Below are 19,121 nucleotides of genomic sequence, written 5' to 3' on the forward strand. Positions count from 1 at the left end.
TCTCAGCCTGGATCGGCCGATGTTGCGGTTCATCTCAGAAATCTCCATCTTTGAGCTTTGGGGGGCATCGGCGTGATTCCCAGCCAGGGTCCAGGCTCTTGTACTGGATCAGGGACACGTTCTCAGTCTTGGCCTGGCTGCAGCTGCAGCTGGCGATCCCCTGGTACTGGGCCCTGACCACGGCGGCGATGCCGTTCAGTCCACGGAGAGGACCGCAGACGTGCCGGAGATCCGCGGCCTGAGGAAGCCCATCTCTCAGGCCCGCCCCTGCAGGCGGGACTCCAGCTCTGCCTTATTCACGTAAACCTCATCCACAGCCTTGCTGCTGAGAACAGGTGCATTCTCCATCGCCGCACGGTCTTCGATCTCCTCCGCCAGCCCCTGCACATCCCCACGCTCCACCTCCAGCTTCTCCTGGGCTACTGTGTCCAACTGCGGCCCCAGGGTGTTGATGCAACTCTCCAACGTGCTGTCCAAGCTGTTCTGAACCATTTGCTGCTGCTGCAGGAGCTTCCACTTGGTCTCCAGAGTCTTCTTCTGCGGCTCTAGCTTCTGCACCTTGTCGACAAAGGAGGCAAAACTGTTGTGGAGGGTTTCGATCTCCTTCTCCTGAGTGCCCACAGCCTGGATGTTGGGGTCCACCTCCAGCTGAAGAGGGCTCAGCAGGCTCTCGTTCACTGGACAGCCGTGGTGCCCTCCATAGCCCCGCTGTAGCCTCCAGCCACACTCCTGCAGGTGTCCAGGCCACCCCCGAAGCCACTGCTGCCGCCCACGCAGGAGAGGGCGGAGGAGCTGATGCGTGGTCTGGCGCTCTCAGGTAGGAGCGGCTACTGAAGGCCCCGGGGCCCGAGGTGGACCCGAGATGCAGGGAGCCGGGAAGCTGCTTCTGTGTGGGAGACCGCAACAGCAGATTTTTATTAGCAGTAAGGATGGCGGGAGCTCGAATCCGTAAGGCCTCTGAAGGGGCCCAGTGTGGGGAGATGATTCCAAAAAGTTAGACAAACGCTGTTGAGTTCACACTTACGGATTCAGCAATACACCTCTGCGTATGTGTTCCTACAAAATTCTTTCGAGGATCCGAAGAACGGGAAGTGAATTTCCCATGGAATCCTGTATGTAATTCATGAAGTGATGAGTTTTGTTTGAAGGTTTATGTTGTACGTATGAATATGCTGTGAAAAGCTGAAAACATACAAGGTAGGTATTAATTATGAGGCACGATGAAATCGGCAAGAAGAAATTGTCTCCACCTGCTTTTTTCTCTTTTTAAATATTCCTAGCCACCTAACTTGCTAAATGCTAAATTTAAAAAAAGCCTCCAAAAAAATAAATAAAAAATAAAAATAGAAGTCTCCAGATTGCAGGATAACTCTACATTGCTGCTCTAAGCTTATGCTTCTAATTTAATGGCAGTAACACTGTACTAAGCATTAAGAAGTTATAAAATATCAGGGGGTGCCTGGGTGGCACAGCGGTTAAGCGTCTGCCTTCGGTTCAGGGCGTGATCCCAGCGTTATGGGATCGAGACCCCACATCAGGCTCCTCCGCTATGAGCCTGCTTCTTCCTCTCCCACTCCCCCTGCTTGTGTTCCCTCTCTCGCTGGCTGTCTCTATCTCTGTCGAATAAATAAATAAAATCTTAAAAAAAAAAAAGAAGTTATAAAATATCAGAATCCCACATTAGGAAATACTAATGCTATCTTGTTGAAAGATTTTATTTTTAAATAATCTCTACATCCAACCCAGGGCTTGAACTCACAACCCTGAGACCTGGAGTCGCATGCTATACCAACTGAGCCAGCCAGGCGACCCACTGTTATCTTCTGATGTAAGAACACTGAAAATAAAAACAGAACACTCAGATCATTTTTCTTTAACTGTAACTTTATTTGGAGCAGAATTTTCCTTACATAAAGTTAACGTTTTTAAACACCTTAGGACAAACTATTCAAAACGCAATATTTTATTTCAGAAGGGGCTTGTGTCAGTGGTTTTCTGGCCTCCTCTAGTCTTATCATTATGAATATTTGCTTTTTAAATAAATATATTCTTAGTGATTCCCTTGTAATCAAATCCGGTGACTAAACTGCTATCAGTACTAAGACATCGGAGATTAGAAGACTGTTCGGGTCATTTCGAATCCACATCAGCACAATGTCTCTAAGAAACTGATAATACAGATTGATGTGATGCTTGCCTCCAGTTTGTCTTCTTAATGGTTTCCATGAGAGGGTCCTCACAATAAGTTATACACAATACAGTACTTTGGTTGGAAATTGTAAAAATAATTCTAAAAATTAAGCACATATATGAAACAAATGAGTTGCTACAGTATGCTTTAAATGATATAAAATAATTAGCATGTCACACATTTTCTTATAAACATATTGCTTTTGGTCATACACTGAGCTGGAACGTACAGCCTGCGTTCTCTTTCTCCTGAATGGCACAAAACAATGGCTTGATGGTAGGGACACGCTACTTCATGAGAAAAGATGGTGCCCATGAGCCCCAGTGGTATCGGCATTTGTACTTCGGCATTACCTTGAATGTATTCAATTTTTGATGATGTCAGAAGACGACATAGTGTCAATCAGCTAGATGTAAACAGTCCTTTAGGCTATGTATAAGAGAGGTGTCAAAAAAACTGTTTGAAAATAGATTTTCTTCCTACTGAAACCCTATCACACATGAGCTGGGTGAGTGCTTAGTCATTAATGGAATTTTATTGCAAGATGAACAATCACACCAAGAGTAGCTTTTATGCCCATGTAGCTGGCCTTGCAGTTTGCACACGTACCGCCTGCCACACCACTATCACTGGACCTTTGGGTGTGGAATGAGAGCCATCCCTGTACCATTTCCCGACGTCCCGAAAAGCTCTCTGACCGGAAATGAGGTATAGTCATGGACAGGTACAGTGAAACTCCGCATTCCTCTTGGTGTCTTGTAGCACCTCTTCTAACCCTCTACTAACTAAAAGATATACCCACCAGGTAGCATTTGATTTTCATTTAACAAAAAAATGGTCACGATTCCCTTCTGTAGTAAACAGCATGTACACACGTTTGTCCTTTACCCATTACGGGAGGAAAAAAAGAGAACTTTCTAGGATTTTGCTGGTTCTTTAGAATTTACATTGTTTTTTCAGTCTTCTAGTTTTCTCAACTGCACATCAGCTTCTTGACTCTCACAGGCATAAATGTGTTTGGCTTCCTAAGGAAGCTGTTTATTCATAAATAAAGGAAAAAGTAAGAGGACGAAAAACAGAAATATTTTCTGAACTGGGGCCCGCAGAGGTATTACAAAAACGATTTCATGTAATAACCAGGTGACTAGGTTTTTCAATTAAAAAAAAAATGTCCTGACCTTAACATAAGCTAGAGTGCCCAGAATATGGTATTCACAATCCATTAGCTTCTCTAAGAGGTATTTACAATTTAAAACCAGCTTTCCAGCAAGCTGGGTAAGGTTACAGATTAACTTACTTTTTATACATAATACAGCAAGGGAAAATAAATATTAATCGCAGTAAAGGACTCATCTCTGAAAACACATTTTCTGTTGCTTTAGATGAGTTGAGAATATAATACAGAAGTGAACTCAGCTTCAAGTTGTGCTTACATGTACATATTTGTTTTCTGGAGCTTTGCTGCCAGTTTGTTAACAGAAAATATTACCTATCAAATCCACATCCATTATGTGCTTTTCTCATGCCCCTAGGGAACATAGTGCTTGGTCAAGTACATTTTTGCACCAGAGTCTCCAAAGCAGAAATTACTCCCTGATTTAGATTAGGGCCCTTTGGGAGCCATGGCAACTTGTTCAGGCTGCACCATACTACTAATACATCAAAGCAATAATTTACCCACTTATTGGGCTGAATCATATCAAAGTGCCAATATTCAGTTTAATCTATCATTTTAACCTACAGAAATGACAGACAATTTCATATGGCTCAACCTGCTTTAGCCTGGAACCTGGAACCAAATGGGAGTGGCTTGGGGCCTGGGAGAATGTGAGTCCGTACGCTACTGAGCTTGTATCGTGTTCACTGGCGGAGACCTTCCCTCCTGCCTTTCGGGTAACCACAGGTGGAGGCACATGTGCCCCACGGAGATGGCTGAAGAGTGGACTTTTGTCTTTTTCTGTCTCCAGACTAGCTTTGTCATTTTCAAAATTGCTGTAAACATTCCTCTCAATGGAACAGCCTGTGTCCAACAAGTAGAGCTCCCACTGTGTGAAGAAACTACACAAGGGTTAAGAGTTCCAATGTGGCACGCAACAGACACTACCACCGTGGTAGCCGGGACTTCCCAGGTCAGTGTAACCTCTGCCATAAATCTTTCCTGCTCCCCGAAGTGCCCTGAGAATGTGGCCAGGACAGAAGATTATTCATTGTCTGCTCCTGGCCAGGCCTGGAGAACTGCACTGAATGCGAAAGTCCATCAGTTATTATAATAAGAAACTCTTCTGCTGCTTTGCAACTTGGCTTTTTGGTCGTGCATCTTGATAGGAATGTAAGTTTAACGGACTGGGTTGACCTTTATGTTAAAGACCTGTTGGCTTGAAAAGCTTCCCTTTTGTGGGTACTTATACAATTGGATTTCAAAAATGGAAGAAAAATCAAAAGCGGGAGAAAATAGAAAGAGATGGCCTAGCATGAAAAAACCTGGTTCATACCTCCAACCACCTTGCATATCTCCAACCACCAAAAAGGGTTGTTGTAAAAATTTCAAAAACCTATTTACTTAGAGTTCTTTCACCGGGGAAGTTAATTGCATAATAGTACTTTCAGAACCGCACAGTGGCGTCACAAAAGCAAACCAACCACCTGATACTGAGAAAAGCAGAAGATCATTTATCTAGCGCCGAGGTTGGTCCCAGAAAGCCTGAGGTACCAGTGTGCCACATTGAAAATTTAACCACTTCACAAATACCTGCACGCGTCGAGTAAATAACCCTCTGTCGTGTAGCCTTCCATTGCACCCCTGCTGCAATACTGCATCAGTATTATTACATTTTTAAAAATCTGTATAAAATATTATCTGGAACCCCAAAGGAAAATCAATTAATTTTTAAAAAGTTCATTACAAAGTTGACTGTATAAAATGCTAAAACGTAACCCATATATACAAAATGCTGCTGTTTAAGAAAATAATGGGACCCAGTTTTAGAATAAAATAATTTTGTACAAAAAAAGGGTATTGCGTTCAAATCAATATTTAAAAAAAATCTTAAAAAGAATATTGAAATGTCTTAGTTCAGAAGAATAACTATAAAGTGTGTGTTTGCTTTTACACCGTCTGCCAGTTTCTTGCCGGCAGAAAACCAGTTGGCCGAGGGACCGGGTCTTGCCTTTTCCCCCACGCCCAGAAGCTTCGCGACGGTCATCGGCGAGACGCGTACTTAGAAACCCAGTCCGGCCGGCCGGGCGCTGGCTGGGCAGCCGGAGGCCGTGGCATCAACCCGGGAGTGCTTCTAGGCTGGGTGTGGAAGAAAGGTCGCCCGGGATGCGGTCTCACAGCCTTCAGGGAAGAATAGCCTGCAATGGAAGACGAAGGTGGGTCGGATTGGTACGGGACTCCTGCAAACACAGCCAATCGATGCATCTTGGCGACAAAAACATCGGAAAAGGGGCGTTCACGAGAAGCCTTGGTGGGCGACTCACAGTCTTCCCTCTCGGTGAAGGACAACTCCATTCTATTGTTGTCAGGCCGATACTGGTGTCATTCCTGACCCCTCTTTTTTCACAGCAAATGACACTGGCTCTCCCTTCCAAATACATTCAACATCTGGGCCAGCTCAGCTCTTAGTAGCCTGGCCCATCACTCCCTGCTGGATAATTCCAGCAGCCAGTTGGTTTCCCTGCATCCCGGCCTTGTTGTGAGTGAGGCGACAAAATGGAAGTCAGATCATCTCACGCCTCTGCTCCAGACCCTCCGGTGGCTCCCATGTCGCTCACAGTCAGTGACAGCACGCTTACGGTGGCCTGCGGGGCCTCATACCACCCTGCCTTCGGTTACCCCTCTCCCTGCCCACTCCCCTCCGGTCACTCTCGCCACGCCTGCCATCTGCCTCCCTGCTCTTCCGGGAACAGGCCCGCCTCCCTTGCCTCCAGGCCCATGCTCTAGGAACCCCGGGCCGGGGGCAGGGTCACCCACAGCGCAGGGCGAGCCCACTGCCTCCTTCACACCTTCACTCAACAACTCCTTTGCGCTGAGGTCTTCTTTGGCCAATTAATTATTTTTTAATTAACATATAATGTATTATTTATTTCAGGGGTACAGGTCTGTGATTCATCAGTCTTACACAACACCCAGCGCTCACTACAGCACATTCCCTCCCCAGTGTCCATCACCCAGCCGCCCCATCCTCGCACCCCCCTCCCCTCAGGCAACCCTCAGTTTGTTTCCTAAGATTAAGAGTCTCTTATGGCTTGGCCCCCTCTTTAAGAAGGCACAGTCCAACCTCCACGTTCCCTATATCCCGCCTACTTCATTCTTCTCCCCAGCACCGGGGAGCATCTGCTTCTGTTTACTTATTGTGTGCAGAGTGTACGTTCGTGGGACAGGGAGTCCTGTCTGTCTCCTTCGCTGGTGGGTCCTTGGCCGACAGCATACCTGGCACAAGCCGTTATTCGATAACCATTTGATGAACTGCTTCATGGATAACCAAAATAGAACTCACCAGGAGAAGGGTCTGGAATAGGCGCCAAGTGTACCCTCTGCATAGCAGAGCCAACTTCTTTTTTCAGAAAGGATGGGATATAGTTTCCAGTCAGTCCACTAGAACTCGTAGAACCGGAACCAACTGATTCGTAAAAGCAAAAGCTCATTAGTACAAAGACCCCACGTGCGTAGAACACCAACAGGGTTACACAGGTGCGGAACAATAAAGAACTAGGTGTTTACTTTTAGGGGGGAAATATGATAAGAACAGTGGATTGAGAGCAGAGCATTCTTCCACACCACCCTGTCGGAAAGACGGGGAAGAGGGCCAGCAAAGACAGGGCCGCTCCTGTGGCCTGCGCCTGACCGGAGCCTGGATGGCTGGTTCGCTCAAGAAAAGGGAAATGTACACTTTTCTTTCTTTGTTGGAATACTTGGTTTAGCCTATCCTGAAATTTGCTTTTTCCACTCCATAACACAGAGTAGTTATCTTTCCGTGTCAGTATATACACATTCTAGAATCTGTCTAAACCATAATTCACTGACCCGGTCTCTTACTGAGCACCACGCAGGTGATCTTAATTATTTAGTTACAACGAGTAATTCTCCACTAAATACTCTGGCCCGTAATCAGAAAAATTAATAATCTATATTATATAGATTCACTTTTTAATGACATTTTGATAGTGAGAGTGCTTTAAGGGCTGGAACCGTATGCGACTCATCTTAGTACTCCGGGATAATGGGATGCCTTCTATGGAGCAGTAATCAATACATAGCAGACGGATAAACACAGACCTACAGGCCTTATTACGACTTAAGGTACACACGGAATGATGAAAAATGTTATTGGGGGCCATTATACAGATGGAAGTTATACCTGGTGGGAAAAGAGAGAATGCGTGGCAGAGTGGCAATGCCTGGGTGAGGAGCTGTGTTGTGCTAGGGCCCATTTTGCATTTTGGGGGAAGACATTAAAAAAAAAAAATGGGAAGAGAATTTGAACAGGTGAGTCACAAAAGGGAAAAAAACATAGAGTCCATGAACACAAAAGAGGCTCAACCTCATTAGTACACAGGACATGCAAGTCGAAGCCACCGCAAGGTACCCTCTCACACCCACCAGACCAGCACACAGCCTGCAATCTTGACAGTACCCAGTGGCATCAAGGACGCAGCACCACTCCCAGACCCTGCTGGAGAGCAATTTGGCAACATCTGTAAAGTCAAAGATGAGCACACCCTTTAACCTGTTTCCACTGTCCCCAGAGAAACCTTCACGCAGGTGCGCGACAAGAGGGTACGCCAAGGTTCACTCTCTTTCTCATCGCAAAGATGGTTCCCAACTTACATGCTCATCAAGGAGAGAAGGATAAATACATTACAGTCCAGTAAAAGTAATCAATTAGGGGGTGATACGGTGATGTATGTTATGTCTTATGATATATACTATGATGGGTCTTACATATACATGGAATTTCTATATCATGATATAATGACTAAAATGAGTGCAGCTCCAGAATTACGTTCGTATTAGCTTTTGAACATGTAAAAACTTACTAGGTAGTTCATGAATCTTTTAAAAATGCATAGAAATAATAAACACCCAAATCAGGTGGGGATCGCGGGAGGGGAGGGGAAAGAGGGAAAAGGCAGGAAGGCCTAGATGGTGGGCTTCATGTGTTTTTGCGAAGTTTGACTCCTTGAGCTGGTGGTGGGTACGTGCGTGTTGGTACCTCATTTCCTTCTTTTTTGTATTTCTCAAAATAAATGAACGTGTAACGGATAACGCAGGGACAAGTGATGCCTAGATGTTTACCTGGCAACGTGGAAGGGGAAGCAACGCATGGCAGGGGCTGCCTGTGTGAGGGAAAATGACACGGAAAAAGGGGCCTGCTGGGAATGGGGTGAGCCCGCCTGGAAGGCTTATGAAATTCATTTACTCGTTTTTAAAAAAGAGGGCATGAAAAAAAAAAAAAAGTGGGGCTGGCCCTCTGAGCTGTCCATCTTCTTTTTTTTTTTTTTTAAGATTTATTTATTTATTTTTCAGAGAGACAGCCAGCGAGAGAGGGAACACAAGCAGGGGGAGTGGGAGAGGAAGAAGCAGGCTCCCAGCGGAGGAGCCTGATGTGGGGCTCGATCCCAGAACGCTGGGATCACGCCCTGAGCCGAAGGCAGACGCCTGATGACTGAGCCACCCAGGCGCCCCTGAGCTGTCTATCTTCTAACCAGAAGAGGTCTCTCGATGCTCTGGGCTAAGGCTGGGTCATCAGAGCGGGGGCCGAGCTGGAGCAAGGCAGGCCGAGTGGAGCTGGATGTGCAGCAGGGCGGGGTCTCGGAAGTCAGAGGTGCCCAACTCCCCAGTACCCCTGAGGGCAGACCCCGTGGCTGCTGGCTGGGGCCCCAGAGCCTGCTGCCAAGAAAGAGACAGGAGCATGGCCTGAAAAAGGGGCCCAGTGTTTCCACCCCAGAAAACCCGCTCACTGCCACAGCTTGTCTCTCTGGACCCGTCCTGCTGCATCCAGAGAATTTGTCTCTCATCATTTCAGAGTGAATAATCACGACTCACCTGAATTTATTTTGCTGATTACAGATACTGTTCCTGAAGATTTTCCAGACAAACCAGAACTAGACCAGGGGTTAGATGGAATAAAATCCTTGCCTGGATTTGGAAGTATGCCGTTTCTTATATTTATTCCTAATAGGGAAGAAATGATTTTCAAATGCAAAATACATATTTCATCTTGCACCAGATTTCAGTGGTAAACTCGTCACAGAACCCACTTTGTCTAAACTTCCTACGGTTCAACAGTCAGAGCAAAAACTGACCGTGAGGTTGTCTGACAGATGGCAGAGGAAAGGAGGAAAGATGGTGTCTTGGGGCTTTAGTATGCCCTCACTGGTGGGCAGCCTGAGAGAGCTCTCCTAAACTTCTTCCAACAGATCTGTCTCACGTCTTCTGTCTTGGCCCCTCTGGTGCTCTCCTGGGTGTCAGTGCTCCTGGTCATTCCCACCTGTACCCCTGCATGGGCCATTGCCTGTCTGTCACCTTCCCAAGTTCCTCTCTGACCCAAGTTCCTCTCCGTTCCTCTTCTGCGGGGCCAGCTTCACAGCCCCCTGCTCTCCTCTCTCTGCGTTCTGTCCCCCAGATCCCCCTTCTCACCTGACCTGGACCATTAGTGCCACCAAGTGCTGGTGACTTGGGTCTGCACCAGTGACCCTCATGGACTCCCTCATGACCAAGGCTGCCTTGTCCTTAATCAGTCACCTCAACCTCAAGCCAATCCACCCCCTAGACTGCCCACTTTCCCACTTATGTCAAGCACTGCAGCTATTTTTCAGAACTGAAAGACTGAATTCATCTTTTATCCTCCCTTCCTCTCCTAGAGCCAAAAAGAAATAACTTTCTAATTCCCTCCCGGCTCCCTTTGGCCTGTGGCCACCGGAGTTCGAATCTCTGCCCCTGACTCCTGGACCACTGCTGTACCCTGTCACCTGCTCTCTCTTCTTCCAGGTCATCCTGGGAGGCCAAGTAAGGCCGAGGAGTCAATCCACCAGTGGGGCCTGCTGTTCCCACCTCATCTGCCCGCAGCCCCAGCCTGAGCCACACTCCCCTTACTGCACGCAAGCTACAGCCTGCCCTCATCCACTCAGCACACAGATGGACAGGAAGCCAGCGTGCTCTCCAGTTAAAGTCTTCAACAGCTGCCCGCTGCTTGTGAAATAAATTCCAAGTGTCTTACAAGACTCGCAAAGATGCCTCGCGCTACGTGTATCACCCTCTTACCACGCTCTGGCCATGCCAGCCCCTCTGCCCTTCCCCTCACAAGCCAAGCCCCTTCCTGCCTCCCAGGCTCTCCACTTGCTGCTTCTCCTGCCTGCTTCGTTCTGCTCAGTTGTTCCTCCCTATTCTTTGGGGGCCCAGATAGGGAGTCACTTGCTCAGAGAGGCCCTTCCTGAGCACTCTCTCTACAGTGATGCCTCCTCCCTGCCGTCTATCATCACCGGAGCTACTGGCTGTCTATTTGTTTAGGGTCTGGCTCCCACCACTAGAATATAAGCCACATGGGGGTGAGAGCACTGTCTGCAGGGCTGTTGTACAAAGTCACTGCATGGACTGTGGTCCCACTTGGCTGCTGTGTTCACGTAATATCCCCAGTGCCTCGCACACATTCAAAGCTCAGTATGTATGTACTGATTGAATGAATTTGTGAACGGACAGTTGGCTGATGCTGTGAGTTTGGAATTGGGAGAATCTGGGGAGACGCTTGTGTTCCCATCAAACGACAGCATTTACACTTACCCCTGGAATACTGCCAGGTGGTGTGACTGAGCGCCTACCCTGGTCTCCTGAGAGCACACAGGACTGGTCACTGTTCCTAACCGTGGTCTGGTGCATGGGCCTCAGACGTGCCCCCTGGCTCTCACCTCCAGTTCTTCCCTCCTGGGGGGCCGGATCCAATTTCAACTACAACATTTTTTCTTAGGCAAATATATATATATATATCTCATAGAAATATTTGCTGAAGCCCAGGCCTCACATTTTATATATATGTATGATGCTCCTGCCAGTTCTGAAGTTCTAGAAGCCCCTGGGCACTTGCCTTCCAAAACAGAATCTCTGTGAATACGTGATTCCAGGGAAATGGTTTCTTAGCAATGATGAAAATAAAGGCAAGCATTTCTATTACCAGGCAAGTATCGCGAGTGCTTCAAGTAGTGCTGCTTGGCCGCGGATCTCAGGGTTGGTGTGTCTCGCCTCTGATAGGAGGTCTGGGTGGGGGCGCTGTTGCCTGTACTGATGGGCTCAGAGGGCTTCAGGTCCAGAACACTCTCAAATCTGAAGCAAGGGAACGTGGCTTAGATGAGCATGAGATGGAAAGCATCATCAGAGAGGTACAGGAATCATTTCACAAGCCCCGGATTCGGTCTGCGTGCAGAGCCGAGGCGCACACTTGCCTGCAGAGAGTCTCCTCGCTCTGTCTCTTCTTGTTTTTCAGGTCAATCCTGGTGAAGGACGGACTGAAATCCAAGTCATCCAAGTCAGCCCAGTCGTCGGAATCCTTTGTCGACCGGGACACGAGACCCCACCTTCTCCGACTCTTGGGCTTGATTTCCCCATTTTTGGGTTCCAGGCCAGCTAGCATTTTCTGTGCATCCCAGGAGCGGGGGATAAAGCAATACTTGGCATTAATGGAGCTCACGCACGAGTAATCCCCATTCCAAACTTCCTTAGTCATGAAGAGGATCCGGGGGCATATCATTCTCAACACGCAACTATGGGAAACACGTTCCCGGGCCTCTGTCTCTCACCTCCCCTGCGCACATCACACCTGTTGGCATCCTATGGGGACACCCAGGTGTACAAGATAAGGATTTTTAAAAATAATTTTTTTTTTAAAGATTTTATTTATCTGACAGAGACAGCCTGTGAGAGAGGGAACACAAGCAGGGGGAGTGGGAGAGGAAGGAGCAGGCTCCCAGCAGAGGAGCCTGACGTGGGGCTTGATCCCAGAACGCCAGGATCATGCCCTGAGCTGAAGGCAGACGCTTAACGACTGAGCCACCCAGGTGCCCCTAAAAAGAAATTTTTTTTTAAATAGATTTTTGAGAGAGAGAGAGAGAGAGTGCATTAGCCGACTCTATGCTGAGCACAGCCTGACACAGGGCTCGATCTCATGACCTGAGCCAAAATCAGGAGTCGGGCGCTTAACCAACTGCGTCACCCAGGTGCCCCTAAAAAGAAATTAAAGGTACTTCTCACGCGTGGGGGAGATAGCTAGGTTGTCATCCGGCCCTCATCCCTGAAAGCTTTATTCTGTCAGTTCAGATGTCAGTCATCTGCTCATTTATCGAAAACACTGCAAATATGCTTTCTTTGCTGTCTTAGTAGATCTGGATACTATTTAATTATAGAATTAGCTACAACACGAAATTTCCAAATACACATTGCTCCAAAGCTGTGGGCTGGGGTACAGCGAACAATCTAAAGACACCACTCTGGTAACCTCACGCGGTATCTCGTGTTGGCTGGGAGCTGGCACTCAGTGAATGAATACTAGTTGACAGAAAAAATACTGCTTTTGCATAAAGCTGTCAGAAAATCGGACTCTCGGACAGCATCACAAAGCTACTGGGAACTAGATGCCCTTATCAGGTTATTATGGAATCTGACACTCATTCTTTTCTTTTGAGCACCAGTCCAAGAGGAGGAGAAAGATCTGGGCTCAATTAACAGCCTCGCATTAACGGCATTCACCGACAGCATTAATAGGAATAACAACCTATACATTTTATGACGGCACTTTGTGATTTTTCAAAACATCTTCACAATTAGCAGGACCTTTGATCGTCATGCAAGCCTCCTGGTCTGGCGGGCAAGACAGGCATCAGGATCTTCCTTTTACAGATGAGGAAACTGAGTCCACAGGGATTAATAATAACAATGACTAACATTTATCAAGTTCTAATGAAGTGTCAGCTACTATTTTAAATTCTTTCAAGTATTAACTCATTTAGTCCCCCAAAGAATTGTTACCAGGTAGATGCAATTTTTACCCCTGCCTTACAGATGAGGAAGCGAGAGGCAGGGAGGCCAGGGAACCTGCGCAGGGTCGTGGAGCTAGGAAGCGGCAGAGCCAAGACAGGACGGCCTGGCCCCATGAGTGCTCTGTGCAGCTCTCAACCACGACACCGCAGCTGCCCGCCACCAGCACCGCTATTAACAGGCACAGCCTGAATTTAGACCTTCAACTCCAAGGCCAAAGCTCTTTTCACTATCCCACGATATAGCAAAGATACATTTATTATAATTAACGTTCATTGTAATTAGATGTTATATGCTGAAAAAAGATTATCTTTCACACAATAAGTGGGTCAGAAGAGGAACAGGCCAGACAAGGCTCGCTAGCGAATCTTCACTGCTTACCGACTGAGGATTCTTGGTATGGAGGGACGGGAAGAGCAGCGGGCTTGGCTTGTCCTCCGGAAGATGGTTCGGGTGATCTGTCCTGGAAGACTCTGCTTTGTAAGGATACATGAGATGCTGCGGGGGCTGGCTGGCTTGATGTTGTCTCGAAGAAATCCGAGGGTGTGGCTTGGTCGGGGGCTGGGCAGGGGGGACCGGCTTGATGTGAGGAGGTGGGCCTGCCTTTTCCAGGACATCCTTCTGTGCCTTTCCTGAATCCTGAAGGCTCTGTGTGGTGCTGCCCAGGGGATGCCCAATCTGGAAGTAAGGGTACCGAAGCGCCTGGAATAACACATTGGGCTGCTTTAGGAGAAAAGTGTATCCAAGGTTAATACCATCAGGCTCGCTGAGCTACATTTCATGGGACAGTTTGCTACAGTTTCTTAGCCTAAACCAACTAGAAAACAGCATCGAATGTGTGATGCTCTTTATGATTTTCCTCATCTAAAATATAAAATGTATACACTTAAAATTATTTGGATAAACCAGCCGGTTATACTTCTATTACCTTGGTTACTTCTGAAACGTATCTGGCTCAACACAGATGCTGGCTTTTTTTTTTTTTCTTTGAAACTTCCATTTAATATGAGAAGACCTCATTAAAAGCTTTAAAGGATATTTAAATAATTTCCATATGCCTCGTATCATGGAGCCATAGAAATATTGGTCTGTGCTGGCAAATCCTAAGTTTTGGTATATAGTTTATTTATTTATTTTTAAAATTTAAATTCAATTAATTAGAGGTACATTATCAGTCTTACATAATACCCAGGCAGATGCTGGCTCTGTAAGTTATTTGCTATGTATCTTCCCCCCACCCCTAGGGGTGGGGTGGGCAGAGGGAGAGGAAGAGAATCCCAAGCAGACTCCCCGCTGAGCGTGAGGGGATGTGGGGCTTGATCTCACAACCCTGAGATCATGACCTGAGCCAAAATCAAAAGTCAGACACTTAACCTGACTGAGCCACCCAGGTGCCCCTGCTATGTGTCTTAAATGTACTATTTCACCTTTCTGAGACAGTTTCCTCAGTCCATAAAAGTACAAATAAATAAAATATAAAACTGAGAGAGCCAAACACAATAATCCTGTAAGACTCTGAAGAATCAAGTGTAAAACGAGCAGGTATTTTACCCCAGGAATGCCAAGAATGTAATACATGATAAAGTTAAACCCTGCCTATCAACAACAGACCTTGTTAGCTGTTCTGAACAATCCAGTTTTCTGGATAGTGAGGGGCTAAATCTTAAAGGGCTGGGGTTTACAATTCTTTCTGAAATATTCCCTGTATTCCCTAGTCTTTTTGAACGGAAATCACTGAACAGAACATAACCTTTCTTAATAACTCTGGGACATAGCTAAAACATCTGTAATGATTATATGTAAGTGTAGACAGAGAGGCCAATAACATGGAGACTCTGGTACTGGTTTTGTACCCTGGCATCTAACTTGAAAAGTCTCTGTAGTTCCAGGCATTTTTGCAAACTGATCTGGGGCCATTTTTAGCTTTTCTGATGCTGTTCTTAAAGGTACACATTGTTCCCTTGGTTCCTTGCTATAGATTTTTTTCTTTTCATCTCCTGGGTACAGCCTTTAAAAAACTGGGTTAGTCAGAAGGCTTTTCTCCTGCCCTCAGGATATTTGTGAATTTCAAACCCCGGAGTGCACTTCTGAGAGCTTTCCAACCCTGGCCACCCAGAGTCTTATGGTACCAAATTATGGCTCTTTCCTTTCTGAGCCTTTGGAAAGCTGCTTTTCCATAATTCCTTAATCCCCCACTATCGTCTCTCTGGTTCTTGCAAATTCTTTCTTTTTTTAAATTTTATTTATTTATTTGACAGAGAGCAGAGCAGGGAGCCCTACGTGAGGCTCGATCCCAGGACTCTGGGATCATGACCTGAGTCGAAGGCAGACGCTTAACGGCTGAGCCACCCAGGCACCCCTGGTTCTCGCAAATTCTAACATCACATCGGCCCTATCTTCAAACCTCCCATCACTTTTGTTTAGCCAAATCTTTGTTTCTGATTAGAACTGGTCACCTTTGTCATTCGGAGCCATGTAATTGCCAAGGGGGGCCTGAGAAGGAGCCAGACACATTAATGCAGAGGGAGGCGGAGGCTTGCAGGAGGCACCGGAGTGGCTGAGACCACAGCTCTACCACATCTCTTTGGGGGCATTATATCATCTAAGTCAAAGTGGCCTGGGGGAGCGCGGGCTGAGAAAACAGGAGGTATGAAGCAGGACACCTACCACGTGCGTCCCCAAACTCCAGTTGGTTGCACGATCCGTACTGGTTGCTGGATGAATGACTAGGGGAAATCGCTTCAATTTTCTGAGATTCAGTGTTCTCACTTATAGAGTGAAAACAGTACCACTGATTTCACAGACTCTTCACAGGGTTAAAGTCACGTAAAAACACACTAAAGCATCTACAAACCGTTAGATGCTATGAAATACTACCGATGTTTATCATCCTAGCTCTATCTCGTCTGTGCTCTCTCTCCATCAGCTGTAAAACAAGGGAGCTGGGCTTCACAAGGTATTTTCAAATGCCCTTTCAACAACCAGTACTGCCTTATAAGAAACAGCTACATAATCTTAACTAACAGAATCTCTTTGAAAACATTCTCCAAAGACAGGTAGACATACCTGCTTATTTCATTTCCTCACATGTGGTGATGGGAACCTGTAGGCCAATTTTCAAAGCAACCTTATTGTTTAAACCTTTAACTGTATACAGTGAGTTTCAAACTATTTTATGTTTTTATATATAGTATACCATTAGTGGCATTTGGTACTATTTTTCACCCATAATACCAAATAAGATACTTCCTATAAGATTTATAGGAATTATTGAGAGTCAGATATGAACTTCATAAGAAATGCATCAAACAGAAGGAAACGGAAGAAAACCTGACTAGCTGTTGGCCGTTTCTTGGGATCCCACTGGAGCATGTCTCTCAGGAGTTGAATGGCTTCACTGCTAGCATTTGGAATCAGGGTCTTTAAGTTATTGGGTACACACTGGGGCCAGCGAAAGTTCATTGCACTTGAAAGTTGGTAGCCTTCAGGCCAGTCGGTCTGAAAGAAGATGAAATAGAAGATCTTGCTTAGCCCACTTGTGATAGTTTCTACTTGAGCCCATGTACCCCTAATGGAAAAACGATCATGTCCTTATAACACTCATACTCACAGTGTGGCACTGCATGCAGTGGAACACAGGGAATGCTAATGGAGGGCCTACAAAGAACATGAAGTCAGGGGAACCGTGGGAAACACCCTGAATTTGCCACCAACTGGTTTTATAACCTAAACACGAGATAGTTTAAATGAGTATTTTCCCAATTGTGTTCTATGAGACAGAGATTTTAGAAACCGCTAATGAGAAATTGTCTGGGGGCAAAAAATAAAAGAAGACATCTCGTTTCAAGTTAAATAAACTTGTGATACCCTACATATTACAATATCCTCATTTTTTTAAAAGATTTTATTTATTTGACAGAGAGAGAGAGAGAGAGAGAGAGAGAGACAGAGACAGCATAAGCAAGGGAAGTGGCAAGCAGAGAGAGAGGAGAAACAGGTTCCCTGTTCAGCAAGGAGCTGGACTTGGACCCTGGGATCATGACCCAAGCTGAAAGCAGATGCTTAACTGACTAAGCCACCCAGGCACCTGACAATATCCCCATCTTGATAATTCAAAATAACCATGCTGAGAAGTCCAGCAGTAAAGAAAGCTGTTCCACTCAGTCTTAAGCTCCCCACTGCTTCATGCATAATTACCACTAAATTCTGGAGGTAATGACAGAAAATGATGAGCAAATAATCTTTAAGGTCCCTTCTAGTTCCAACACTATTTTACAAAACACATTCTGGTATAATTGCTTCCATCTTTTTTTAAGGCAAAGTGTCATTATGTATAGCTAATGTCATTTATTCAGTTAGGAGGTTATTGAGTGCTTACTATATGTTTAGTATTGTTGGGTATCCAAAAATAATCCAGTATAAATCCTTCCCTTAAGGATTTATATATGTCACTGTACAAAAAGAGAAAATAAGACATTTAAAAATAATAATACAGAGAAAAAAGTGATGAGGGTTTACAAGAGAGGTACAGGTATCCAGAAGAGGGAAAGATTCTAGCAAGAGACTTTGGAAATCTTGAAAAGGTGGCACTCATGATTTACAAAAATGATCTAAAGAATTTTGGAGGGTCTGGTTTGTACCAGCAATGGTGCTAGGACCTGGAAAAATAAATACAAATAAAGACAAGCCTATGGTCCAGGGCACAGAGATATACAGGGATAATGATATTAGTAATGCAGAACACAGCTGAAATGGAGAAGAGATTAGAGCAGCAGAGAGGGGGTAAATTATTGAGGGGCCCTGGAAAGAGTGGAATTCGGTCACGTGACAAGTCACCCAGGTGTGCAGAGCGCGCATGCGCAGAGCCAGAAGTGGGGCGCCACCAGGACCGCGGCAGGAGGGTGCAGGTAGCACGTGGGAGATAAGCGGTGAGACTGAAGAAGGTGGGGTGTAGGGACTCAATGGGTCTTTTTAGCAGGGAGGACCATACCGGGGCTGCTGTTCGTCTGGGGGAATCTGGCTGCAGAGTGAAAGATAAGCTGGGGGCAGGACTTGAGGGCAGGCGGACTGAGAAGATGCCCCAGACACAGGGGGAGGGGCACCGCTGGCCTGCGGGGGTGGCAGCGGGGCTCCTGGGCCAGAGCCGAGCAACGAAGTTCCATAAGATTTGTGGCCGGCTGCTTGGATGAGAGAAGGGAGGGTACAGAAGAGAGAGAGAGAGAAAGAGGGAGAGGGTGACACTGAAATTTACCCTCAAGGCTGAGACGCTGGGATTCCGGTAGGAATGTGGACAGGAATGGGGAACGGGGAAAGAAGCTAGCTGGGGATCAGAAAACACAGTCCGTGTCAGATGCTGGGTCCCAAGGTGAGGTGAGGGTGTTGGGAGAAAATCTCACAGGTAGGCTAAGTATGGGAATGCAGTTCCAAGGAGGGGTTTCACTTAGGAGACTTCTGAATGGATGCAGGAGTCGTAGCCATGAGGATAGAGAAGTCCATCAGGGGAGGTGAGGTGGCCGAGAGAAGAGCAGAGGGCCAGAGGGAGCCACGTCCGAAAAGGGCAGGGAAGGACCACTGAGGTCGAGAGATAGACTGCAGGACGAGCAGGCGATCCACAGGGCCAGGGCTGCATGGGCTGCAGGAGGGGAAGCTCAGGCAAGCTGCTGGCTTTAGCCCACGGGCTTCTGTCCCCTATCATTACCTTTTTGGGTGTCCCCAGCAGCTGGCAAATTTTGAAGATGGTGTCAATTTCACTGGCCCCGGGGAAGAGTGGCCTGAGGGTGTACACTTCCGCCATGATGCAGCCCACTGCCCAGATGTCAATGGGGGAGCTGTAGTTGGTAGACCTCAGGAGCACTTCTGGAGCCCTGTACCTGGAGCGCCAAAGAGGAACTGCCTGTTAGTGCT

The 19,121-nt window shown here is 46.6% G+C and overlaps 1 protein-coding gene across 2 annotated transcripts in view; it reads right to left on the bottom strand.

Annotated features, from left to right (window-relative positions):
- Nucleotides 1-1,863: 1,863 nt before the first annotated feature.
- The window catches only part of CILK1 (ciliogenesis associated kinase 1), a 57,816-nt gene continuing 40,558 nt past the window's right edge, over nucleotides 1,864-19,121 (bottom strand). For both annotated transcript variants that reach the window (XM_008691778.2, XM_040643577.1), the window contains 8 exons: nucleotides 18,916-19,087; nucleotides 16,548-16,715; nucleotides 13,599-13,919; nucleotides 11,630-11,820; nucleotides 11,362-11,510; nucleotides 9,240-9,368; nucleotides 6,691-6,813; nucleotides 1,864-5,545 (listed from right to left, as the gene is read on the bottom strand). In XM_008691778.2, coding sequence (XP_008690000.1) covers nucleotides 5,391-5,545; nucleotides 6,691-6,813; nucleotides 9,240-9,368; nucleotides 11,362-11,510; nucleotides 11,630-11,820; nucleotides 13,599-13,919; nucleotides 16,548-16,715; nucleotides 18,916-19,087 — 1,408 coding nt within the window. In that variant the 3' untranslated portion in view covers nucleotides 1,864-5,390. The remainder of the gene's footprint in view (nucleotides 5,546-6,690; nucleotides 6,814-9,239; nucleotides 9,369-11,361; nucleotides 11,511-11,629; nucleotides 11,821-13,598; nucleotides 13,920-16,547; nucleotides 16,716-18,915; nucleotides 19,088-19,121) is intronic.

This window comes from Ursus maritimus, unplaced genomic scaffold (assembly GCF_017311325.1).
Source record: "Ursus maritimus isolate PB19 unplaced genomic scaffold, ASM1731132v1 scaffold_29, whole genome shotgun sequence".
Lineage (NCBI taxonomy): Eukaryota > Metazoa > Chordata > Mammalia > Carnivora > Ursidae > Ursus > Ursus maritimus.